At 41.0% G+C, this 26,999-nt stretch overlaps 1 protein-coding gene across 1 annotated transcript in view; it reads left to right on the plus strand.

Annotated features, from left to right (window-relative positions):
* CWF19L2 (CWF19 like cell cycle control factor 2) overlaps positions 1–24,881 on the plus strand; it is a 174,895-nt gene extending 150,014 nt beyond the window's left edge. Inside the window, exons 15-18 of the mRNA XM_054015545.1 lie at positions 5,636–5,791; positions 7,390–7,470; positions 20,140–20,241; positions 23,680–24,881. Of these exons, the coding sequence (XP_053871520.1) occupies positions 5,636–5,791; positions 7,390–7,470; positions 20,140–20,241; positions 23,680–23,820 (480 nt within the window). The 3' untranslated portion in view covers positions 23,821–24,881. The remainder of the gene's footprint in view (positions 1–5,635; positions 5,792–7,389; positions 7,471–20,139; positions 20,242–23,679) is intronic.
* Positions 24,882–26,999: the final 2,118 nt, after the last annotated feature.

Here is a 26,999-nt window from a genome sequence, read left to right on the forward strand (position 1 = left end):
TCCCACGACACTTCCATTTTATGGGCCTGGATTGCCTTTAAGACCATGACTTGGTCTCCTACTTTGAAGGACCGTTCTCTGGAATGTTTATCATACCAGGCCTTTTGCTCTTCCTGAGCATCCTTTAGGTTTTCTTTAGCAAGGGCCAAAGAATGTCGGAGGGTGTTTTGTAGGTTGCTTACAAAGTCTAGAATGTTTGTTCCTGGAGAAGGCGTAAACCCCTCCCATTGCTGCTTCACCAACTGTAATGGCCCCTTAACCTCACGGCCATACACAAGTTCAATTGGTGAAAACCCTAAACTGGGATGTGGTACAGCCCTGTAGGCAAAAAGCAACTGCTGCAACACGAGGTCCCAATCATTGGAGTGTTCATTTACAAATTTACGTATCATGGCCCCCAAAGTTCCATTAAACCTCTCCACCAGGCCATTGGTTTCATGGTGGTAAGGGGTGGCAACCAAGTGATTCACCCCATGAGCTTCCCACAGGTTTTCCATGGTTCCTGCCAGGAAGTTAGTTCCCGAATCTGTAAGGATGTCGGAGGGCCAACCTACCCTGGCAAAAATGTCTGTTAATGCCTGGCACACACTTTTAGCCCTGGTGTTGCTTAAGGGTACTGCTTCCGGCCATCGGGTAGCAAAATCCATGAAAGTCAGTACGTACTGCTTTCCTCTGGGTGTCTTCTTTGGGAAAGGACCCAGAATATCCACAGCTACGCGCTGAAATGGGACCTCAATTATGGGTAGTGGCTGGAGAGGGGCTTTAACCTGGTCTTGGGGTTTTCCCACTCGTTGGCACACCTCACAAGACCGGACATAATTAGCAACGTCCTTGCCCATTCCCTCCCAGTGGAAGGACTTCCCCAACCGGTCCTTGGTTCTGTTCACCCCAGAATGGCCACTGGGATGATCATGGGCTAAGCTCAAGAGCTTTACCCGATACTTAGTGGGAACTACCAACTGTCTTTGAGGATGCCAGTCTTCCTGGTGCCCACCAGAAAGAGTCTCCTTGTATAAAAGTCCTTGTTCTACAACAAACCGGGATCGGTTAGAAGAGCTGAGAGGCGGTGGGGTGCTCCGCGCCGCCGCCCAAGCTTTCTGAAGGCTGTCATCTGCTTCCTGCTCGGCCTGGAACTGTTCCCTTGATGCTGGAGACATCAGTTCCTCCTTGGACTGTGGACTGGGGCTTGGTCCCTCTGGAAGCGATGCAGGTGCTGGGGCTGTTTCCATTGACTGTGAACCGCTGTCCGCTGGTGCACTATGTGGTATCTCAGGCTCTGGCTGAGCCTCTTGGGTAGGCTTATCTGCTGCTTCTGCCAGTTCAGGCTCGCTGGTGCCCTCTGGCGTTGGAGTTGTAGACGGGTTTGCAAGCGCTGGACTCAGGGCTGGCAATGGTTCTGGTGCTGGTTGCGTTGCCAGTTCCGGTTCTGGGACTGGCTTTGGCTGGGTCTCTGGGATTGGATCCACTACGGCTGTTGCAGTCGTTGGCAGAGGATCCAGTTCCACCACCTTTGTCTGGGTCTCCGGTAACACAGACGGGGCCCTGGTGGACGGCTCAGGAACAGGGATGGGGGTGAAAGCTTGCTTAGCCTGGCTGCGGGTGACTATTCCCACCCTCTTGGCTACCTTCACATGGTTGGCCAAATCTTCCCCCAGCAGCATGGGAATGGGATAATTGTCATAGACTGCAAAAGTCCACATTCCTGACCAGCCCTTGTACTGGACATGCAACGTGGCTGTAGGCAAGGTTACAGATTGTGACACGAAGGGTTGAATTGTCACTGTAGCCTCTGGGTTGATGAGTTTGGGGTCCACTAGGGATTGGTGGATAGTTGACACTTGAGCCCCAGTGTCCCTCCAGGCGGTAACCTTCTTTCCGCCCACTCTCAAGGTTTCCCTTCGCTCCGAGGGTATGAGAGAGGCATCTGGGTTTGGGGATCTTTGGTGTGATTGGGGTGTAATGAACTGTAATCGGTTAGGGTTCTTGGGGCAGTGAGCCTTTATGTGTCCCAGTTCATTACATTTAAAACATCGCCCTGCTAAGGTATCACCGGGGCGATGTTGGTTGGTGGAGACTGGTGTGGTGGGGTGAGAAGGCGTCTGGGGTTTCCCTTGAGATGTGGGTGGGGCCTTGGGTTGTCCCCGGTGGTAAGGTTTTGTTTCGGCTTGCCCCTTCTGATATTCGCTCCAACTGCTACTAGTTTTTTTCTTTTCTGCCACCTCCACCCATTGGGCTCCAATCTCCCCCGCCTCAGTTACAGTTTTGGGCTTCCTATCTAGGATGTACCTTTCTATTTCCTCAGGAACACCCTCTAAAAACTGCTCCATTTTTACTAGGGAAAGCAGATCTTCCAGAGATTTAACATTTGCTCCTGATACCCAGGCATCACAATTTTTGTCAATGTGGTAGGCATGACGGGTAAATGACACATCCGGTTTCCACTTTAGGGCTCTGAACCGCCGACGGGCATGCTCGGGTGTTAGCCCCATTCTGAGTCTGGCCTTGTTTTTAAAAAGTTCATAACTGTTCATGTGTTCCTTAGGCATTTCAGCCGCCACCTCTGCTAAGGGTCCACTGAGCTGCGGCCTCAGCTCTACCATGTACTGGTCTATAGCGATGCTGTATCCAAGGCAGGCCCTTTCAAAATTTTCTAAGAAGGCCTCAGTATCATCGCCTGCCTTGTAGGTGGGGAATCTTCTGGGATGGGAAGTGGTACCTGGAGGGGGGTTGTTAGCATTGGCTGGTGCATCCTGCTTAGCCTTTGCTACTTCCAGTTCATGCTTCCTTTCTTTTTCTCTCTCCTCCATCTCTTTTTCTTTCATCTTCATCTCTTTTTCTTTCAGCTCCATCTCTCTCTTGTGGGCCTCCTCTTTGGCTTTTTCTTCTCTTTCTCTCTGCTCTGTCTCGAGTTTTGTTAATTGAAGCAGTCTCTGATGTTTTCTTTCATTTTCTTCTGCTTCTAGTTTGGCCAGTTCTATTTTGTTAGCTACTTCTTTGGTAGTCATTTTCCTGTTTTCTTGTGCTGGGTCACCCCCTTTGCAGTTGACAAACTGGGAAGCTCTCAGCTCTGGCTGCTGCAGAGTTAACAGTAACTTTCTAACTAGCTACTCCGGAGGATGTAAAAAGAAAAAAAAACAATTCAGCTTGTAAATACCTTTTACCAGTCATTTGCTAATTGAACCCTTCTCTTAACAAAGGACCTGTAAAAAAAACTTAACACCTCTGCCTTCAGGCAAGGAGAGATAAGATATGCATCTATCTACTTCCAGCTCGGCTTTCCAAGCAGCTAGAAGGAAAAAAAAATCTCACTGGCTTTTGGGTTTAAAATGATCCCACCGCTATTCACCATGTCAGGACTGAGATCCCTACTTTGAACTTTAGGGTACAAATGTAGGGGCCTGCATAAAAACTTCTAAGCTTAATTACCAGCTTAGCTCTGGTTCGGCTGCCACCATTTTCAATGGATTCCCTCCCTGGGAAACCTTGAAAAACCTTCACCAAATCCCTGGTGAAAACAAATCCAACCCCTTGGATTTAAAACAAGGGGAAATTAACCATTCCCCTCCTTCCTCCCACCAACTCCTGGTGAATCAAGATCCAAAACCCCTTTGGATCTAAAACAAGGAAAAAATCAATCAGGTTCTTAAAAAGAAGGTTTTTAATTAAAGAAAAAGGTAAAAATCATCTCTGTAAAATCAGTATGGAAATCAACCTTACAGGGTAATCAAACTTAAAGAGCTCAGAGGACTCCCCTCTAGTCTCAGGTTCAAAGTACAGCAAACAAAGAGAAACACTCTAGTAAAAGGTACATTTACAAGTTGAGAAAACAAAGGAAAACTAACACGCCTTGCCTGGCTATTTACTTACAAGTTTGAAATAGGAGAGGCTTGTTTAGAAAGATGTGGAGAACCTGGATTGATGTCTGGTCCCTCTCATTCCCGGAGAACGAACACACTCCCAAACAAAGAACACAAACAAAAGCCTTCCCCCCCCAAGATTTGAAAGTATCTTGTCCCCTTATTGGTCCTTTAGGTCAGATGCCAGCCAGGTTACCTGAGCTTCTTAACCCTTTACAGGGAAAAGGATTTTGGAGTCTCTGGCCAGGAGGGATTTATAGTACTGTACACAGGACAGCTATTACCCTTCCCTTTATAGTTATGACAGGGACAATATTCTTATTTTGCAACACCTGGCCTGCCTCAGTAGCCTTGTCACAGCAGCTACAAGGAAGTTGTGCCTTTATAGAGAATTAGGGATGAGTTGGGAAGCAAAGGGTGGGGAAGTTTCACATGGCCTTTATTCAGATACCTTGCAAATAATTTTACAGTCGTCTGTCATCAACTAGAGGAAAAACATAGCTGAGAGGAAGAATCCAGTCACCTACTGGTGATACTCAGCCTGACATCAAAATTCTAGGGCTAGTTAATGATGAAAAGGCTGAGTTTGAAAATATTATGAAAGTCTTCTTTTCATGCTTACAGTTTATTCTGCTCCTTTCTAAATGTAACCCTGTAGTTTGACAGATTTGGGCAGAAACTTATTGTGATTTGTAGTGTGCTAGTTGTGTATTTTGAAAGGATGAGGCATCAGATTTTTGATGGAAAACATTAAGCTACTTCTGTTTCATTTTTAGTTTTCATTCTTCTGCTTTTGGTTTAAAAAAAAAGGAGGAATTAGGCCATTCTGCAGTTTCACACTCTAAGGAACTCTTTTGTCCCAGGTCTTGGTAGTAAATGTAATATGGAGAAAAGGGTAAGCTAGAGACTCTATTTGACTCCCACACAAAAAAACTCTACTGCAAGCAACTGTGTGGATAAGACGAATGAAGGAAAGTATTTGTCTATTCCAGCGCAAACATTAAAAAGTATTTGGATCAGTTAAGAGCATCTTATGTGACTAGATCTGAACAGTAAAATGCTTTGTCACTGGACTGAGTAGAGAAAGTTTCACTCGCTGTTGTACTGTCTTAAAAAAGAAGTGTGTGTGTCACCCACGCTCTGGCTGCTGTATGCAGTTGCAATGGTATACAGGAGCTGTAAAAGCCCTGCAGTGGGCCGTGGAATAACTTCCCTGGCATTGGTGTTGAGCCACTTTAAACCGCCCTCCACAGGCCCCCTTCAAGCCCCAGTGCAGGGGACATGCCAATGGCAGGCCTGCAGCACATAATGAAAGATAATTCCCACCCACCCTCCCAATTTAGTACTAGTTTACTAGGCAAATGGATTTCTGTCCCTGACGTTGCTAGCTAAGAGTATTGAATAGTGATCCCCAGCTTTTATGGAGTGATTTTCATCCATAGATCCCAAAGCGCTTTTCCAAGGAGACAAATATCATCATTCCTATTTTACTGATGGGGAAGCTGATGCATAGAGAGATGAAATGACTCGTCCATGGTTACCCTGCAGGCCAATGGCCAAGTTGGAAAGAGAACTGAGGTCTCCTGAGTCCCAGTCTAGTGCTCTGTATATTTGATCATGTGGTAGTCTCAGTCCTTTGAGTCATTCTGGCTGTTCATTCCTGGGGTTAGATTTTCCATACCATGCATCGGTGGTGTTCTTAGTGAAAGACTCGAGCTTTTAGTTCCAGAGTTTGGGGGGCTTTAAACATTTCCATTTATAATCTTTTTCTCTTACAGATGTTCAGAAAGGCCTTGGTAAAGATGTTTGAAGCTAAAGAATTGGATTGTGTCTTCCTAGAGACAAACATGAGTATAAAGAAACGATATCATATGGTATATGAATGCATTCCCCTCCCAAAAGAACTGGGGGATATGGCTCCCATCTACTTTAAGGTATTTAAAAAGTGGTTAACCTTCAGTCAGTTCAATGGCTTTCCCATATTACTTTTATTTCTGATTTCTTGAGTACAGCTGTTGAAAAACACATCTTTTTTGCCTATCAAGGTATAACCCTTGGTGTTAGACTAGCTGGGTCCTATTAACCCCACTTCAGGAACTATAGCAGGGTTTGAACCTCTCTTCAGACAGGTGAGCCAGTGGAAGAGCTGTTCTTCTCTGTGCAGGGTTCTAATATCTGACACTCTTAGATTCCACAAGAAGCTGAATTCCTTGCAGGGCTATAAGGGTTTGCAATATCATTAATTCCTGCAGGAGAAACTCAAAACCCAGAATTTGGGTCTTAGCAGGTAAGTAAAAGAGGAAAGGATTTTCAAACATTTTAACATGTGGAAATTTATACCATTTGGATGTATCTATGTATTCTATTAGGGCCAGACTCTATGCTCAGCACCCAGACTGAGGAAGTGGACTCAGCACTAGAGAGGTCATCTGGGCAGGTGTGGAAGGAACACTACTTCTCCATTTCACACTGCAGAGTGCCAGCAGAGCTGCTCCATGTCTGCTGCTGCAGCTCAGAGGCTGCCTTAGCCTCCGCACTGCCTGCGTCCCAGCTGTGTGGGGAGCAATAGGCAGTGAATATGCATAGTAGCAGCTCCAGTGCCTGGCTGTGCTCTCTTCTTCCCCCCTACCAGAGGGGGTGGTCCCCATGGGCTCGTCAAGAGTCTACTTCCCATAGCAATAAACAGCATATGGGGCCCTCTGTGCCTGCAGACATGGATAGTGACTTGCTTCTTGAGGTTTTTATAGTTCCCCTGGAATGAAATCACATTTTTTGTTTTGTTTTGTTTCCAACAATGTGTAACAGTCAATCTGACTAATGCAGACACAGTAACTTGCTTTCACCACATGTGAAATTTTCCACCTGTTTGGTTTCATTTGGTATCAAACTAGATGCTACTAAACCTTTCTTTCCCTTTAAACACTAAAAGGAAAGTAATGCACAAGATCTAATACAGAGCTATTTGAACATAACTTTCATTATCTTTCAAGTGTTTCCGCTATTAAAATACATGGCAACTGACATTTAAACTGTAGGTGCAGTAGATTCCATTTCCATACTATGAGGGCAGACACGTAGCATTATAAGTCTTTGAATGCCAGTAGCCTTCTAAGTTGGATTCTACTGCAGAAAAGAACAGTAAAATTTAATGAACTCATCAGTGGCTTTTAGTGAGCATGGTGATAGGGATGTGTGACCTGTGACTTTTTTATTCTCTATGAAATTGAAAGTTCTTGTTAAAGATCATTTGTTAGGCAAAAGTTAGGTTGTGGTTATAAAACTAAAGAAGTAAAAAAAAAAAAAAAACCAATTAAATGAAAATGTGAGCATTACCCACTATTTCTATAAAATATTTACATTCTGAAAATTGCAGAAATGTTGCCAAAAATAAAGCTACTTCCTTAGCAGAGGAATTATTGGTATTCACATTGCATAGTATACCTCAAAATTTACTTTATTACATTAAAAAGTTACACTTCGTGCTTTTCTGTGTGAGGGGCTGTTTTCACATTTAGATACAATGCTTTTACAGAAAGCTATACTGGAATGTGATGAAGAGTGGTCCATGAACAAGAAGTTGATTGATCTTTCTTCAAAAGATGTCAGGAAGTCTGTAAGTACTGAAGCTCATTTAACATGAAATGTTTGTATGATCAGTCAACCTCTAAATCATTGTGTATCTCAGAGAGAGAGAGAGACCAGTTAGGTGAGAGGACCAAGTCCCATGGAATAAACACAGATGATGCAGACATGGTGGGTATTAGGAGCTTGATCCAACCTCCATTTAAGTCAATGAAAAGATTACTATTGATTCCAGTAGGCATTGGATTGGACTCAAAGTACTGGCTGAGATCAAATTGCTGGCTGCAGGCAATTTCCAGCACCATATCCTTGTAAACAGTTTAAAAAATTGAGGGGAGATCGTAAGGGAGGTTGGTTACTGGGCTAGAAAAAGTGTGGGATAATTTTTGTGTTTGCCCCAGTATGGACTACTATCCTATTAAAGTACATATCATGGAGATTTCAGGTATAAATATCAACCCTATTTTTAAAAGGAGAGAAAAATATTGTATCTATCTGTACAGCATTATACTGAAACACATCTTCATATTGGGTAGTTATTAAAGGAACAATGCCAGGTTTTTTAAGTTTAAAAACTGGCCTACCTTGACAGTGGTCTCCTGATGAAGTTACCTTTTAGAAATCCATGAACTGAGCCTGGGCAGCACCAGGCAATTTTGGCACACATGCACACACATATATGATGTTAAAAACACATAGGATCTATTGTGTGTTACTATGTAATGGTACGTTGCATGTCTTTTTAAGATATATATATATAGTTTCCGCAGCAGCAGTCAGTTTGTGCGGGGTGGAAAAAGATGGAATCAGAAGATGAGACCTTCAACATTAGACCACTTTTGAGGCAGGTCAGTTTTTAGACTAACAACCTTGAAGATGTCCCTTTAAATGAGGAAAGTGTATCTAAGCATGAAATGTTACACAGCTGAGTAATTTTAACATTTTCATTTCTGTCAGTTCACTGCAGGGCGTGAGCCTCCTTAGATCTTATATCTTTCCAGAGCTTTCTGTACCCATTCTTAGTTTCATAAAGTATTCTGTCTGCTTGTATATTCCTGACAAAACACCTCTCTCTCCACTACTGTTTTCTTTAACGCAGTTGTCTCTTCTCTTGTTAAAAGCCATTCATATTCTTTATTGTCCTGTTGTTATTTTTTCTGTGTTGTGCTGATACCATGGATTTTGTATGGTCTCATTAAGCCATGGTATTTTAGTTCATCATATCCATTGATTTGGCTTTTTATTTCGTAATCCATCTCTTAGCATTACCAGCTCCATATTTTTTAGAATGAGTCACAACACAGGGTCTGCTCAGTGATCTTATTGAGGATCTTTATTTCTTGAAGCATCATATTGCAGGAAGGTTGCCACAGATTGTAGATTTTTTTTTTTTTTTTGCAGTGGTTGATTGTTTCCATCTTTCTGACTGCCATTCAGGTTCCTTATCTTGATTCTCTTCCCTTTTATTATATCTGAGCGACCCACCATGTATATACATTAGTTAGATAGAGCCAAAGGTGTGCATGGTGTTTTACACAACTCAACTGACAATCTAAAACAGATCTTGCAACGGTAGATTAATTCTTTACTTTATCCCATCTGTGTTTATTCAGCAGATATGTCTAACAGCATATTTATTTTGCTCAGCCTGATTTAAAAACACTATCAACTATAGACCATGCATAACACGTCTCTAAAGGGCAGTACACTGTTTACCTAGGGTGAAATCCTGGCCCTGTTGAAGTCAATGGCAAAACACCCCTAAAGTTTATCAAGTCCTTTAGAGCCTAGTTTCTAGAAAATTGTTTTTAATAAACTGGGATTTTAGCTGTGATGATTTGCTTCTTCTGTCTCCCCATTACATTTTCCTTCTTCTTAATGTCTTGTATAAGAGAATATACATGTTCAATTTGTCAGGAATAAATTTTAAGATTTTTTTTTGTCATCCTAATCATGCTCTTTTCCCATTAGATTAAAGTCCTCATGATCGATTGTGTCTATATAGTGCTAGATTATAGTTATTTCTCTTTTCCAGTAGTTAATGGTAATATTATGAAGAATGGTAATGACAAAAATCAACTTGCTTTATTGAAAGACACTATTGTAATGAATTAATGCAGTCTTACTTTTGAGCAGGAGATTGATAATGGGTAGACAGAACCAAATGCAGTTGTCTAAGCACTGCACTGTCTCCCAGTTCTGTGACCTCTCTACCTGTGCAGCCCAGAATTGGTGGTTGTTGGTGGGTCTTATGCTACCAGATTGCACTGGATGTTCATATGTAACTCCTTATTAACTGTCACCATAATATATTTCTAAGGGTTTCAGATGTTGTTTAACAGTCCTATCTTCTTTCTTCCTAGCTACTCTTCATAATTGAGTATAATAATAGAGCTGTATAATTTCCACTATATTGTAAAATGATTCTCTATGCTTTGAAACACTTTTTGTGGGTGTCTTATATAGTTTTACTCCTTTGTTTGAAAAGCTTATGCTCAAATAATTTTGTTAGTCTCTAAGGTGCCACAAGTACTCCTGTTCTTTTTGCGGATACAGACTAACGCGGCTGCTACTCTGAAACCTGTCCTTTGTTTGGGTGGTTTATCAGTGCTGCATAACCATGAATGAATCTCTACCTATAGATTGGACTCCTGTTCCTTTTAAAATCTTCCACATTTCCATATCCCACTTCCTTTCTTAAACTAAACATGCCCCAAGATAAACTAATCCTCTTCTTCTCTACCTATCCCTCTTCAACCCCTTCCTCAAAACCCACTTATTCTGATTACAGTGATGTAGCCGTGTTGGTCCCAGGATATTAGAGACACAAGGTGGGTGAGATAATATCTTTTATTGGACCAACTTCTGTTGGTGAGAGAGGTAAGCTTTTGAGCTTACACAGAGCTCTTCATCAGGTCTGGGAAAGATACTGAGAGTGTCACAGCTAAATACAAGGTAGAACAGATTGTTTAGCATAAGTAGTACACGTCTACCTCGATATAATGCTGTCCTCGGGAGCCAAAAAATCTTACCGTGTTATAGGTGAAACCGCGTTATATTGAACTTGCTTTGATCCACCGGAGTGCACAGCCCCACCCCCCTGGAGCACTGCTTTACCGCGTTATATCCGAATTCGTGTTATATTGGTTCGCGTTATATTGAGGTAGCGGTGTAGTTATTCTAAGAGACCATTCAAGGTGAAGGGCCCACTAACACCTATGCAAACATAGGGCAAAAGCCTCCCCCCCCCCCCCCCCCTTTTACAGATTGTTGTAGTGACCCAGAAATCTAGTATCTTTATTAAGGCCATGATTTTTACTGTCTAGCAAAGTTATGAATTTAAGCTTCCAGGCTTGTCTTTTGAAGATGTTATACAGGCTTCCTTTGAGGAAGGACTGAGAGGTCTGATACGGAGTGATCATTTTGTAAAAATTGTTCATCCTTATCATGAAACATTTACAATCCATATTCGATGGGGACCACATCCTGAAAGAAATCTTTCCCAAGCCCCCTCTTCTGGCATTCAAACCCCTCAACCTCGCCAGGCTCATCAGAAGCAAGCTCCCCACAGACCAGGACCCACCAACTCAAAGCTGCACCAGACCCTACCAGAACAACAGATGCAAAATCTGCAGGAATATCTCCACTGCTACTATGATCAATACCCCCACCCCCAACACACCTTTCAAGATCCATGTATCCTACACATGCCTGTCACAGCGTGTGATATATCTCATCCAGTGCACTAAATTCCCCACTAACAACTTTGTGGGTGCAACCAGACAATCACTATGCTCTCAAATGAACTCATATAGAAAAATAAGACAAAAATACCATATCACCTGTGAGTAAATGTTTTTCACAAAGTGATCAGTCCATATCTGACCCCTCAGTCATCGCTCTCAAAGGAAGTTTCCCAGACTTGATGAAGATCTCTGTACAAGCCCAAAAGTTTGTCTCTCTCACCAACAGAGGTTGAGTCAGTAAAAGCTATTACCTCACCCACCTTTTCTCTCTAATATCCTGGGACCAACACGGCTACAACAGTCTTAGAGTATGTGCTAACTACTTACTCTAAACCAGGGGTAGGCAATCTTCGGCATGCAAGCTGATTTTCAGGGGCACTTACACTGCCTGGGTCCTGGCCACCGGTCAGAGGGGTTCTGCATTTTAATTTAATTTTAACTGAAGCTTCTTAAACATTTTAAAAACCTTATTTACTTTACATACAACAATAGTTTAGTTATATATTATAGACTTATAGAAAGAGACCTTCTAAAAATGTTAAAATGTAATGCTAGCACGCAAAACCTTAAGTTTGAATAAATGAAGACTCAGCACGCCTCTTCTAAAAGTTGCCGACCCCTGCTCTAAACAATCCATTCCATCTTGTATTTAGCTGTGACACTCTCAGTACCTTTTCTAGACCTGAAGAGCACTATGTAGCTCAAAAGCTTTCTCTTTCATCAGCAGAAGTTGGTCCAATAAAAGCTATTCCTTCCCTCACTTTGTCTCTCCTTTATTTTGATTAGTATTTTTTACCACTAGTCTCTATGGCTCTTTGCTCCTACCCTGGTGCTATACTATATAAACAAGCAAACAAGAAATATAAAAAAAAATTATGGAGTCTGCTTTTTTGGTACAACAGTGTTCACCCATCAGTTGTATACCTTTCCCATTGCTCACTGTCCTTTTTCTGGCTTCATGCCTATTCTCCCGCCTTTACTTGTGTTATCTCTCTAAGCTAGGGTCAGATGCTAACTAATTTTAATGCAAATGTAGAGGGAAATTAGGTCTTCTCCTGGTCTCCTTGGCATGACCACATCAGGTGTGGGTCCTGTGTGGAGAACAGAAGCTGCTCTGTGGATGTTCCCATTAGGGAGCAAATGTATGGGTGTTGTGAATAGTAAATGTATGGAGCCTTGGCTATCCCCACCTACATGCTGGCCAGAGGATATGGCTGGGTATGTGAGAACAGCCCCCTTCCCAAGGGCTGCATTATTTTACTTCCTCCTCCCTCCTCCCTGAGCCAGAAGGGAACACAGGAGGAATTGTGATTGAGAGAGACTACTTCTGGGTAGTACAGCTTACATACCAGCTCTCTTCATAGATTTTAAGGCTATTATGGTCAGCTAATCTGACCTCGTACATAGAATCAGAGAAGGGTAGGGCTGGAAGGGACCTTGAGAGGTCATCAAGTCCAGTCCCCTGTACTGAGGAAGGACCAAGTAAACCTAGACCATCCCTGACAGATGTTTGTCCATCCTATTCTTAAAAACCTCCAGTGGTGGGTGTGACGGGTTCCGGTTACAAGGGGACTGTCACCTGACATGCTGGAATTATCTCTGAGCCCGTTTTTCCTGCCAGCTTGGGACTCCAGAATCCTGCCTTATTGAGCCAGACACGCTAGCCTGCTGCAACACAGACCCAGGTCTGGTCCACGCCCCCAAAGCTGCAGACTTTAACCAAAAACTGTTCAGCGGGTCACCTATTTCCAGCACCCAGACACCCAGTCCCCAATGGGATCCAAACCCAAATTAAATCCGTTTTACTCTTTCTAAAGCTTATACAACTCATAAATTGTCTGCCCTCTATAACACTGATAGAGAGAGATGCACAGCTGTTTGCTCCCCTAGGTATTAATCACTTACTCTGGGTTAATTAATAAACAAAAGTGATTTTATTAAGTATAAAAAGTAGGATTTAAGTGTTTCAAGTAGTAACAGAGAGAACAGTGTAAGTCACCAAACAAAATAAAGCAAAAACACGCAAGTCTAAGCCTAATACATTAAGAAACTGAATGCAGGTAAATCTCACCCTCAGAGATGTTCCAATAAGCTTCTTTCACAGACTAAACGCCTTTCTAGTCTGGGCCCAATCCTTTCCCCTGGTACAGTCATTGTTAGTTCCAGCAGGCATCTTAGGTGAAAAGCAGGGACTTTCTCATTACTGGGACCCCCCCTTTGTTCTCTTCCACCCCCTTTTATAGCTGTGGCACAAGGCGGGAATCTTTTCTCTCTCTGGATCCCCACCCCTCCTTCTAAATGGAAAAGCACCAGCTTTAAGATGGATTCCACCATTCTTCCTGGGCTGGCTTACGCAAACACAGGAAGGCTTGCAAGTAAACAAAGCCATTTACAACCAATTGTCCTAGTCAACGGGAGCCATCAAGATTCTAAACCATCATCAATGGACCACACTTTGCATAATTACTGTAGTACCTCAGAGTTATACTTTATATTTCTAGCTCCAGGTACAAGAATGATATATACATACAAATAGGATGAACACACTCAGTAGATTATAAGCTTTGTAATGATACCTTGCAAGAGACCTTTTGCATAAAGCATATTCCAGTTACATTATATTCACTCATTAGCATATTTCCATAAAACATATGGAGTGCAATGTCACAGTGGGGATTCCACGACCTCCTTTAGAAGCATTTCCACAGATAAACTACCCTTAGAGTTGCAAAGTTTTTCCTAATATCTAACGTAAATTTCCCTTGCTTAAGTTTAAGCCTATTCGTTTTTGTCCTGACTTTAGTAGACATGGAGAACAACTGATCATCATCCTCTTTATAACATCCTTTAACATATTCAAAGACAGTTATTAGGTTCCCTCTCAGCCCTCTTTTCTCAAGACTAAACATGCCTAGTTTTTTTTAACCATTCATCATAGGTCAGTTTAAACCTTTTATAGTTTTTGTTGCTCTCCTCTGGTCTCTCTCCAATTTGTCCACATCTTTCCTAAAGTGTGGTGACCAGAATTGGACGCATTACTCTATCTGATGCCTCATTAATGCTGAGTAAAGCAGGACAACTCCCTCCTGTGCCTGACATTCAACGTTCTTGTTAACTTCAGAGTAATATTAGCCTTTTTTGCAACTCATTCAATTTGTGATCCACTGTCACCTCCAGATCTCATCAGTACTACTGCCTAGCCAGTTATTTCCCATTTTGTAGTTGTGCATTTAATTTTTCCTTCTTAAGTGAAGTACTTGGCACATGTCTTTATTAAATTTTCATCTTGTTCAATTTAGATCACTTCTCCATTTTGGCAAGGTTGTTTTGAATTTTAGTCCCATCCTCCAAAGTGTTGGCAAACCCTCCTAACTTGGTGTCATTCACAGATTTTATAAGCATGCTCTCCACTCCACGATCCAAGTAACCAAAGTACTGCATAGTACCAGACCCAGGACAGACTGCTGTGGGACCTCACTAGATAAGCCCTCTCAGTTTGACAGTGAACCATTGATAACTACTCTTTGAGTGTGGTCTTTCAACCAGTTGTGCACCCACTTTATACTAATTTCATCTAGACCAAATTTCCCTAGTTTGCTTATGAGAATGTGATGTGGGACTGTGTCAAAAGCCTTACCAAAATCAAAATATATCACATCTGCTGCTGCTTCCATATCCACTAGGCCAGTAACCCTGTCAAAGAAGGCAATTAGGTTGGTTTGGCATGATTTGTTCTTGATAAATCCCTGCTGCCTATTCCTTATAACCATATCATCCTCTAAGTGCTTACAAATTTATTGTTTAATCAGTTGTTTATATAACACAAGCCATATACTTTCACCTAGTAATTACTGTGCCAAACCAGTGGCATTGGGAACAATTTTTATAGTGGGGGTGCTGAAAGCCATTGAACAAAACTGTAAACCGTGTATATGATGGACACCAAGCCAGAGGGGGCTGCCTCACCCCCAGCACCCCTAGTTCCAGCACCCCTGTGCCAAACCCATAATTTCCCTGACTCAGGGCTGAGCCTGGGGACACAATCTAGCCCTTCGCTTGAAAGCTCTTTGAGTCAGGAACCTTGTACTTTTTTTTTGGTAAAGCATCATGCATGCCAATGACACACTATGAATCATAACTTAATGTAATTTCACTTTTAATGTTCTGGTTTTATTATCCTAGATACCAGAAAGTACAACCAGTATAGACTCATGGAAGCCAACCACTTTTTGCATTTAATTTTCCCAATTCAAGTAAATCCAAATAAATGTTTCCATTTCTAATTTCTCATAGCCAGTTACAGGTTGCTTAGATCATTTCTTTAGGCAGCTATCGAAACCCAGGATTTTTCGAATTCTCTACTCCAACATCCCAAAATCAATGCCATACCCGGTAGGTTCTAAAGCTCTAGGTACAAGGACCTACTTTTCATTTTTGATATTGTAGGGCAGAGCATACTGCTTTGTTCTGGTCAACCACTTTTGTTCTATTGTGTATCACAGTAGGCCTTATGGTATCACGTGGGAGTTACTGTGCCTACATCTGCATGTCAAAAGAGCTATATTATTCCTAAAAACACTGATCTCCCTGACAGGGCAGGTCTCAAGAGGTCATTATAGTAGTTTATGCTGTCTCCACCCACTGTTTTAGGTTTTTAGCCTTGGAAGCACCCTGATCTTTTATGTATTGATTACTTGTAATGAGGCATTGAGGGCTCATTAAAAAAGGTATATATTTTCTTTTAAGTAAAGATGGCAAGTTCCAAGAATATGATGAAACAAAAGATGAACTGATGAATTTATGTATGCACTCTACAAAATAAGTACAAGGACCCAAGATTTTCCTTGTCTTATAATTTTTATATGTGTGTGTGTATATATATATATATGTGTGGGAGTGTATATACATATATAATATAATAAATACATTAAAATTAACACTTATTATTATAGTGTGAATAACAAGCAAATATAAAAAAGTTTCCTACCTACTCAAAGGGTTTTACAATCTAAAGTCAGAGAGAAAACACAGACCGTTGTGTTTGGAGTGGTTTGGAGTGTGGCAGGACAAAGGCTTATAAAAGGATAAGGATATCAATTCTGGGGGTGAAGTTTTACTTGAAGAGCAAGAGGTAAAAGTCCGATCTTCTATAAATGTGAAGAAAGTACTTTTCAACACAGAACCTTCAGCTCCAGTATAGTTTTCATGGAGGTAGCTCTGTGGTGAGCAGATGCTACTCAGTAGTTCTGTTACTGTTCCTGGTACAAAGTTCATTCCACCCATCATCCTGTTTCCACAGGATTTCTTCATTGTTGTTTGTGTGTTCTGTGCAGCGAGGGAATACTGGGGACTTGGTGCATCTTCTTCCGTTATTTAGCATTGTTTCCATTTACTTAAGCCATGAAGATGAGGAAATGTTACTAGGAAACGTTGTTACCTGTTTCAAGACAGTCAGAACCAATATATCAAAGCTTTGTTTCATTTTCTAGATACAAACCTAAATTTCAAGGATAAGTGCTTCTAACATAACATCATTTGTTTTCCCTTTCCCCCTCCTGGCATTTCTCCTCTTATATTATTCCTCTTTGATAACTACAGCACTAAATTGGTTATGGGAGTGCAGTGCCAGAACAATTTGTAAAGCAAATTTAAATTTAAGTTAAAAATAATTCAGGAAGCGTTTGTCAGCATACCCTCACTGCAGGTTTAGTTGTGTATATTCCTAATCCATTTAAGTACTGAAACATAAATACATGCTGTTGATTTGCATAGCAGTAATGAGAGACAGCATAATGAGTTTACAGTTTTCAATTTAGGGCTCATCCTTGACATAGTGGACTATATTGAGCTCTGCTGTTGGTGGGTGCAGTTTCCACTGCAGTCAATGGGAGTTATGCCTGCTTACCCCATAGCTCAATTTGACCCAGTATGTGGAAGAGAATTAAGGAGACTCTGTCTGCGCTTGTCTCTTGCTCCTTTTGGAAGGCTCTTGGTCAAGATTAGGACAAGATGTAGAAGTTCTCCCCCTCACTGCCTTCATAGACTTAAACAGGATCTACAGAAGGCTCCTGGACATAGACTAAAAGACCAACCTCTTACCCACATTAATTATTGGTACTTTTTAGAATCAACTGTCAACTTGATTATTTTTTAAAGTTGACGTCAGTGCTGGACTGTGTTCAGTATTCAAATATTCAAGTTTCTAATACACCTCTACCCCGATATAACGCTGTCCTCGGGAGCCAAAAAATCTTACTGCATTATACGTGAAACCGCGTTATAGCGAACTTGCTTTGATCCACCGGAGTGCGCAGCCCCGCCCCCCCGGAGCACTGCTTTACCACATTAGATCCGAATTCATGTTATATCGGGTCGCGTTATATCAGGGTAGAGGTGTAGCTCCCTTTAAATGATTTGTCTTAAACATTTTTTTAAAATGTCTTTAAAACAATCAGGGTTTTTCTGCTCTCTTGATCTTGTTTAGAAAGTTTGTTAGGCAGGCCTGAAAACAAGAACGCCAAACATCCTGAGGAGTCTCCCTCTTCCACGCTCTCCTTTGTCTCTGTGTGCACACATCTGTCTGGGTGCTGCCTAATCAGTTTCACTTTCAACTTTATTTGCTGCTGGTAAACACCCTCCTGCAGGGCTAGAGAAAGTGTGTGCCAGTGAGCTCCCCCCAGATCAGGGCATGAGAGTGAGGTCATTATGCTAGTGCATGAGACAAGATGTGCTGATGACCTAAGCAAAACAGTGCAGTTCACACAGAGTGCTGTTAAATGAGAGAAGCTATGAAAAAGGGAGAAACATATTTTTTCCTTTAATCTCTTTCAGTATGTAGTAATCTTAGAGGTTATTTGTAACAACAGCAGGTCAGAATTTAATTTACAGGAGCAAATGTGATTTGTCAAGTCAACACTGGTTTTTAAAGCATTCCAGATTCTGTTGATAAGCAGACATAATAATCCCATGTGTCAGCTATTGAATAATTCATCTTTTTAATTTGCTACTGTATTTTAACAAATGTCTTAATCAAAATTTTTCTTCTAATTTTAGTTTCTTATAAAAGGATCTCTAGCAGTAATGGAAAATAACACAAATATTGAAATAGCCACATAGCTAAAGAAAATTTAACAAAGATTGTAAGCAATAACAGTTGCTATATGCTGTAGTAAGACCTGTATACAGTAGGACACACTATATATTGAAGCCATGTTAAACAACTCACACAGTGTTATCACTCATAAATTACCTGATTCGCTAATTATCAAAACCATGTCCTTACACAAAACTATACAAAGCCTACCAGGAGAAAGGAAGAACTTCGTTTAACCTTTTGGAACTGTTTATAAGTAAGACAATGCAACCCCCTTTTTTCCTCTTCGAAGCTCATTCTTCACTTAATAGTTTTAAACCTGACTTTAAATGCTTCCCTATAGATAATGATGTATGTTACAAAATAAATTAACTTGCACCCTCCATGGGAATTCTTACCTTAAAAAAAAAAACAAAAATAACCCTGTGTTCTATATCATTTTATTTGAAAGCCATTTGTAAAACACCACCTGTGATAGTTACAAGGCATTTGGCCTGGAACAGAGGAAGTAGCTGTGAGTTTGAGACACAATAACTCCTACCATCTGTCTATGCAGGAACATGCTCAGCAATGAGTAGAGATAAAATAGTGTGCTGCCATGAAGCAGCAATACTCCCCTTGTAACATCATAGCAACTAATGAATCTTTCAAGGGCACCGCTCCCTCTTCTCCCAATGAAAATTCTCTTAGCGGTATCTCTTGGCCGGCTGGCCAATTCATTGCGGGCTCAGTGAACTATGAAAATCTCCCTTTCAACAGGTTAGTCCATAATTTCCATAAATTGTGTAGTGGGGCTGTTCCAGCATTGGATGCCCGCCTTTGTTTTTTCTGCAATGTTCTTTTTTCAGGGCATCAAAATGGCCACTAATAAAGGTGTCTGACTAAAATCTGGGGCATTTGTCTCTACTGCAGCATACTTTTCATTCCTGGCAATAATTTAACTTGCGGTCCTGCTTCTTAAATTTCCCCATGCTTGACACAACTATAGTCCAGAAGATAAGGAAATCTCTAATGATGATGGTTCTCTCTTAATACATATATCTCTCTAAGCCAGTCTCCTCTCCATCCCTTCAATCTCGCCACATTTGATGTTATAATCTTCTTCTCTGCACTTCCTGCCATCTGGATTCAGCTTTCCTGAATCACTCCATGTCATAATCTCTCCATCTATTTTCAAACGTCTCTTCTTCCAGTTTCTGTATCCTGTTCTTTTCCCCTTCATTTTTTTTAACTCTGCAGCTAGATTATTTAACTGTATAAAAACATATTTTTGTGATGCAGCTTGTATGAAAGATGCAGTACAATATGGATATGTCTACACAGTATTTTGGAGCGAGTCTCCTAGCCCGGCTCGTCAGAGTTGGACCAGTGGGGCTCATGCTAGCACTCTGAAAATAGTGATATAGACAGTGCTTTGAAACTGTGGCTTGTACCAGAGCTTGGGCTGTGAAGCTCACCCACCTCCCAAGGTGTCAGAGCCTGAGCTACAGCCCAATCTGCAACTTCAAAGCGCTGTCTATAGTAGCTATTTTTAGAGTGCTAGCAGGAACCCACTCCCCCAAGTCAGGCAACCCGGGCTGGAGGCTCACCCCAGAATGCTGCATAGATATACCCTATACGGCCCCAATCCTGCAAATACATACGGGCATATTTAACTTCACTTACACTGTTAGTCCCATTGACCTGCCTAAGTCTTTGCAGGATCAGGGCCTAAATTTCTTCTGTGTTAATACTGACTGCCAACTTTAAAAACAACTTTCACTTTTAATAAATTGTGGGGCATCTTAATTAAAAACAGCAGTTCTTTTGTAAATACAGTCTATTAAAATATCTAAAATGCATGTTTTCTGTATGTATTTAGATTCCTAGAGGCTTGCCCTACTTCTCTGTGGACTTCGGCCTTCAAGGAGGCTTTGCTCATGTAATTGAAGATCAGCACAAGTTCCCTCATTATTTTGGAAAGGTATTGACATGTACAAGTCCAAAGCACCTGTCATGTATTGAATTTTTTGTATCAGTAACTAAATCAGACATCAGCAACACTGAGTTATTTTAACATACTTTATCACAGTTTACTAGATGGTGGTAGATTTTCTATGCAGTGCATTGGGATTTAAGTCACATACGTGAGAACCAAAGGCTAATTGAGGGGGATCTTGTCAGGCTTTTGGGCTGGCTGATATCCACCTTCGTCCTCAAAGGTTCTGAATCCACATTGCTAACTGAAAGAAGTGTGATTCAGTATCAGTTTAATAAATTTTATTAAAACTATTAAACAAAAATAAAAGCAAGAGTGCATATCACCAAAGCTAACCTACTGTTCATAATGAAGGCTATGGTTATGTCATGGAGGTCCAAGCTGTGGCAGGGGGACTCCCCGGAGCTCTGAGCTGTGGCAGGGGGCCCCCCCGGAGCTCCCAGCCCCTGCGGGCAGTTGGGGGCCCTGCAGTTCCTAGGTGCCTGCCCGGAGCTCTGAGCCATAGCAGGGTCCCCTGCAGGTCCAAGCTGTCACAGGCAGCCCCCAGAGCAGCCAGCTGTTTTGCACGGCAGGCACCCCCAGAGTGCCCAGCCACCGTGGGCGGAAGGTGGCCCCTGGAGGTCCAAGTAATGGCGGGGGGCCCCCCGGAGTTCTGAGCTGGGGCAAGGGGGCCCCAGCAACTCCCAGCCACCTGTCCTGGAGCTCCCAGCTGCTGTGAATGGCAGCAGCAGTGGGTGCTGGACCCCCCCCCCCTCATTTTGTTAGGGTTATTTTTAGTAAAAGTCATGGACAGGTCATGGTCTTCTGTGAATTTTTGTTTATTGCCCGTGACCTGTCTGTGAAATTACTATGGCAAAAATTACCATGACAAAATCTTAGCCTTATTCATAATACTAAACTAAACTAAGAATTAAACAATGCAGCTATCAAATCAAGGTCAAATCAACAAGTTAATCTCAATATTGAAGTGGATTCAAATAATCAGATTACTTCATTTATTAGATTAATACAACAAATAATCCTTATAAATCCTAAGAAGGTGGCTGTCCATTTGATTATAACTCAACTAAAGAATTTCACCCAAGTCAATTGAATCTATAATTGGGACCTGGTTGATATTTTGATACTGAACCTAAATTAGCTAATGCTAAAACAACCATCTACAAACCAATTACAAAACTTCCTGATTAGATTTCAATTCTAATGTGGTGGCTACTGCTTTACTCCCCAAACTCCCAACAAAAATATTTTGTTAGTCTGTATAATAATATTTAGATAAGCAACAATTAGACAATTTAGCACCCAAATTTACATGTGACAGTCAAAGTTTTTTTAGAACTAAAATACTTAAGATAATGGGGGTTCACAAAGTCTTCAGCTCTCTGAGTCTTCTAGATTCTCATGGAGTAGGAGATGAAACTGCAGACAAGGCCCAGATGCTGATCTTGCTGGCACAGCACTTCTCTCTAGCATGCCTTCAGGCCTGAAGATTGGCCAAAAGCTGGTGTAGCCCGTGGGTTGATTATCGCCTTCCTCTCCCTGAGGTGATTGTCTCAGAATTTCTGGAATGTGAATCTTCCCTCAGGTGGCTCAGTGACCCGAAAGGCGAGTTTCACTCACTCTGCCTTGCAGAGAGCCTTCCTCCAAGCCCTTTGAGCAAATTAAGTGTGAGGCTACCCTGGAGATATGCAACTTGGTCCCATCAGATTTGAGTTAGGCCTTCCTCAGCTAGCCTCACTTTTGGGAAAAGTCCCACTTAAGCCATCAATTAAAAAATATTCAGTGTTTGCTCAGAGACCACAGAGACTGTCAAAATATCAAAAATACAAAACACAAAACCATTTTTGAGGAGGCTGACATGGCTTTGTCCAGGTGAAAGGTCTTGAGATGACATTGTGTTACAGAAGAGTCTATCCAAAATCCTATCAAAATAACTAATTGAGAAGACCTAGCAACAACAAGCCACTCAGCATTCATCCATCAGCAAAATTAATCCATGACCAGATGTCGTCGTTCTTCTCACAAACAAGACAATTTAGTAATCTTTATATTTGGGAGCTAGGCCATAAGTCAAACAGCTTGTCTTTGAAAGTTTCATCTTGATAGAAAAAAATGTCTTTAAGAACCTTTCTACCCTGTTTCCCCGAAAATAAGACATCCTCCGAAAATAAGGCCTACTTACAGTTTTGCCTCTCGTTGTAATATAAGGCATCCCCCTGATAATAAGACCTCCCCGATAATAAGGCATCCACCGATAATAAGGCATTTTTCATTTCTGAAAAATAAGACATCCCCTGAAAATAAGACCTAGCGCATCTTTGGGAGCAAAAATTAATATAAGACACTGTCTTATTTTCGGGGAAACAGGGTAGATGAAATCCATTTAAAAAATAAAAAGAATTCAAGTTTGTATAACATCTGTACTCCCATATACGCTGTTTCTCTCATACACAACTGATAATATTACTAGGAATTATGTGGTTAAATCCCTGCACACATATGCTGAGAATTTATCGCATAAACTACGAATTGCTTATGTTTTTTTATTAAGCCACAGTAATAATTTCTTGGAAGAATCCAAGAAATCTAATGAAAAACCAGACAATAAGTGGACTTGGGGAATAATTTAATCTTTTTTCAAATATTGCTACGAACAGAGTGGGGGAGCCTGTGAATTTCTGGGCTTTTGTCTACTTAAATCACAAACTTACTAATACACCCACATAGCCCTACAGTGGTACGATCCTTGTAGAGTGCATTTCAATGCTGTACCTTAGAAGTTGTTGGCTGAGTCACTCACCTGACGAGCTGAATTTTTTCCATTTTGCAGTCTAGTTTTGGAGAGTTTAAGGCTTTCAGAATTTAATTTCTTAAAATATTACGTTTAGCTACATTCAGGTTTTCTATTCTTTCAGCCTTGACTATGTAGTGTTGTTGTAGCCGTGTCGGTCCCAGCAGGGCCGGCCTTAGGGAAAATGGTGCCCTGGGCGAACTTGTATTTTGGCACACTGGCCCCCGCTGCCTCCCTGGGCTTTCCCCTCTGCCCCCATTGCCTCTGTCTCTCCTTCCTCCATGGACTCCCCATCCAGGCTCCCCCTCCCATTGCCCCAGGCCTCACTGCTTCCTCAGGCCCCGCTGCTACTCTGCGCTCCCCACCCATTGCCCCCCGGCTCTGCTGCCCATCCCCCATTGCCCTGAGCTCCCTTCCATGGCCTCGCACCCCAGGCCCATGTCATTCCTTGCTTCTTGACCATGGCACGTAACCGTAAGGCTGGCCCTTGGTCCCAGGATATTAGAGAGACAAGGTGAGTGAGTGACCTTTGAGGAAACATGTACATTCTTTGTTTGATTGCAAAATAGCCTTAAGTGAAGTCATACAACCATTCAGCCTTTTTCTTTATTTTCTCTTTTATACTTGTAAAGGAAATAATTGGTGGCATGCTGGACTTGGAACCAAGGCTTTGGAAAAAAGGAATTAGAGAGAACTTTGATGATCAGAGGAAGAAAGTGTTGCAATTTGCACAGTGGTGGAAACCATATGATGTCACCAAAACTAAAGAATGAATCCTTTACCCAACTGGATGAATCCAAAAGAGATGTTGAGAGTGACAGTAATCAAGGACAGTATATACTCTAAATTATTTTTTAAAGGATATTTCATATTTTAAGTAAAACACAGGTGTTTTATATGTTGCTAGTAAACATTCTAAAAATTAGAAATACTGTTAAACTCCAGACTGTCCATACGCTCATCTTTTTTTCACACCACATATTTGACAGATGAATCAAACTAAACTGTAAGCCAATGGATCAGAAATGTACAGAATTGTTTTTGTAAACTAAGCCAATAAAAAGGTCAACATTTGCATGCTAGTTAAATTCAGCAAAATGCAATTCCGCTTTTGTATTTTTCTGGCCTCTGAATTGGAATTACTTATCTTCTATTTAGCACAAAGTCAATATTTAATTATTTGAATGACTATATTTTCTGATAGTGATTTAATCGTAAGGACATTTTGAATAATACACTGTTAAATTAGGAATATTTATTGGAATTTTTTGGAATTTCTATTTTTAGTCCCTCTGCTCTTTCAGATGAAGATCATTACATATATTGGACACCAGTGCACTCTGCGGGTGAAATTCACCCCGGCCAGAGGGCCTGTAATAAGGCTTTAAGTCTCACTTAAGCTTTCAAAGCAGGATTTATGTGATTGACAGGCCCTGTGCTGGCCTATGCTCAGAATGGCACAGTATTTGTGAACTGTGTTGAAATATGGTTCAAGCAGGCTTCCCACTGAACCATTTTCTTATACAGTTCAGCTTGCTATCGTGACCCAGTCAGGCTATGAAATGGATCACTGAGATTCAAAGGACTATAGAAAGTATTGGTATTTCATTAGATAAACTTTTGATGGGTTAAACAGCCACAATAATTAGTGTATTCCTTTAACATTCATTTTCTTTTTGTACAACATGAGTCACAGAATAAAGTAAGCATGACCCAGTTACACAAATGTGGTATGTCGATTATTTTGTACAGTAATCTTGCAAATCTGTCTCATTGTATTGCTGCTGAGAAGATCATTTTATAAATAAACTGCCATCTTTGTTTTAATAACTAATATATCATTTTATGATGTTTCTTTGACAATATTACAATTTATCTCTTGGCTAATGGAAATTGGTGTAGCCCCACTGAAGTCAGTGGATCTAAGCCGATTTACGCCAGCTCGGAATCTGGCCCCAAGTGTTGTGAATAGAACTGGGGGGAAAAAAATGGTGAATACTAAATATGCCAAAAAGGCATTGTGGGGGCTGTGAAAGTATTTGCAAATTTGAGTTGACTTTGGCAAATTGTTTTGGCCGAAAAACCCCAGAAAATAATTTTTTTGGCAATGTCTACATGGTTCGTCTAGAAAATGTCAAAATAAACCATTTGGACATGTTTCAAATTGACTTGTTCAAAATGAAATGTTAATTCAAAGCAACATTTTTTCATCTTGTCGAGAAAAAAACAAAACTTAATTGTTTTACAGATATTTTGGTTCGGCCACTGAACCAAAAAATCAATGTATTCGCCCAGCTCTAACTATGAAACCCTCATACCTTGTCAGCCATTTTACACATTCTTCCACTGGGTGCACTCAAGGTTTTAAGCTGTAGCTTTTAAAAGCATAAGCCAGTCTTTGTTCTAGCACATCACCCCTTCTCAAGTTAGCTTTTGCCACTTTTATCTGACTCAAGCAAGAGGACGTGGTTAGTTTTTCTCTTTGAATTTCTCGGACAATATTCTCTAAAAGTGTATTGACTCAGCTCTCATTTTTGATTATATAAATCTAATGGGTTTTTGATCTAAAGTAAACTACATTGGAGAGAATATAGTGAAGATAAATGATGAAATAATAGCCTCATTACACAGGTCCTAGAAAGGACTGGTAAAGCCAAGAAAACAAGTTTGGCTACTATGCAGTCCATATTATCTATCTAAAGCACAACTGAAATCTGCCTTCTCCCTGACAGCATGTGTTGTATCTGACCACGCATGTCCCTTAAGGAATAACCATGAAAGTGGCAAAGTCTCAGGTCTTTGGGTCCCAGGGAAAAGTCATTTTCATATCCTGGAGTGGGAGCAGATGGGGAGCTCCAGAATACATAATGATCTTGAATGCATTTTCCTAAAGAAATGTCACTTCTCCCAAAAATTCTCCCTTCCCCCCTGTCTTCCTGGCTGTGTATTTCCTAAAGTTCTCATGTGTAGATAGATTAGTCTTTCTTCTACCTAAGGGTCTCTCAGTATTTATTCAATGAGCCCTTATCCCTCCCTACTGCTTGGCTTGTGTACTGAAGTTCAGTTCAACAACAAAATACTTTAGTTCCAGATCAGAGTAACTGCCATTTCCAACTCCTGTGCAGTAGGTTTTCTTAAAACTTTCATTTTGAATGTTTCTATCAGTTCTGGCAGTATTGATCAATACAGGCTTACATTTTACTACCCTCACAATGGGCAGTACCTTTCTCCACAAGTAGTTCCATTGAAATCAGTAGAGCAAGTTACTACACAACCTGGAAAAGGATAGCAGAATCTGATGCTATATGTTTTCTCTTAAACTAGTAGAAACTTTCAGAACTGAAGAAAAGTTGAAAATTATTGTTTTAAGAACAGCAGAAAAAATCTGTTGGGGCAGTTTTTGGCTACACTGATGTTGAAGCCAGCATGAATTTAATCCGCGTTGTTACTATCTTTTATTAAAATCTGTGGGAGTTCTACCAGAATGTTTAACCTTTTCCATAAAATTCCATACCAGATTTCAAAGCTAATCATTAACTCTTTGGTTGCCTCAAAGAAGTCTTTACAATACAGTAGAACCGCAGAGTTACGAGCACCTTGGGAATGGAGGTTGTTCGTAACTCTGAAATGTTCATAACTCTGAACAAAACATTATGGTTGTTCTTTCAGAAGTTTACAACTGAACATTGACTTAATACAGCTTTGAATTCTTATTAAGCAGAAGAAAAATGATGCTTTCCCTTTATTTTTTTAGTAGTTTTCATTTAACACAGTACTGTACTGAATTTGCTCTTTTGTTTTGTTTTGTTTTTTTTGGTCTGTGCTGCTGCCTGATTACGTACTTCCAGTTCCAAATGAGGTGAGTGGTTGACTGGTCAGTTCGTGACTCTGGTGTTCATAACTCTGAGGGTCTGTTGTATCTGCTTGGTTAGTTGCCTGTGTTGTGAGGCGA

This window comes from Malaclemys terrapin, chromosome 1 (genome assembly GCF_027887155.1).
Source record: "Malaclemys terrapin pileata isolate rMalTer1 chromosome 1, rMalTer1.hap1, whole genome shotgun sequence".
Taxonomy (NCBI): domain Eukaryota; kingdom Metazoa; phylum Chordata; order Testudines; family Emydidae; genus Malaclemys; species Malaclemys terrapin.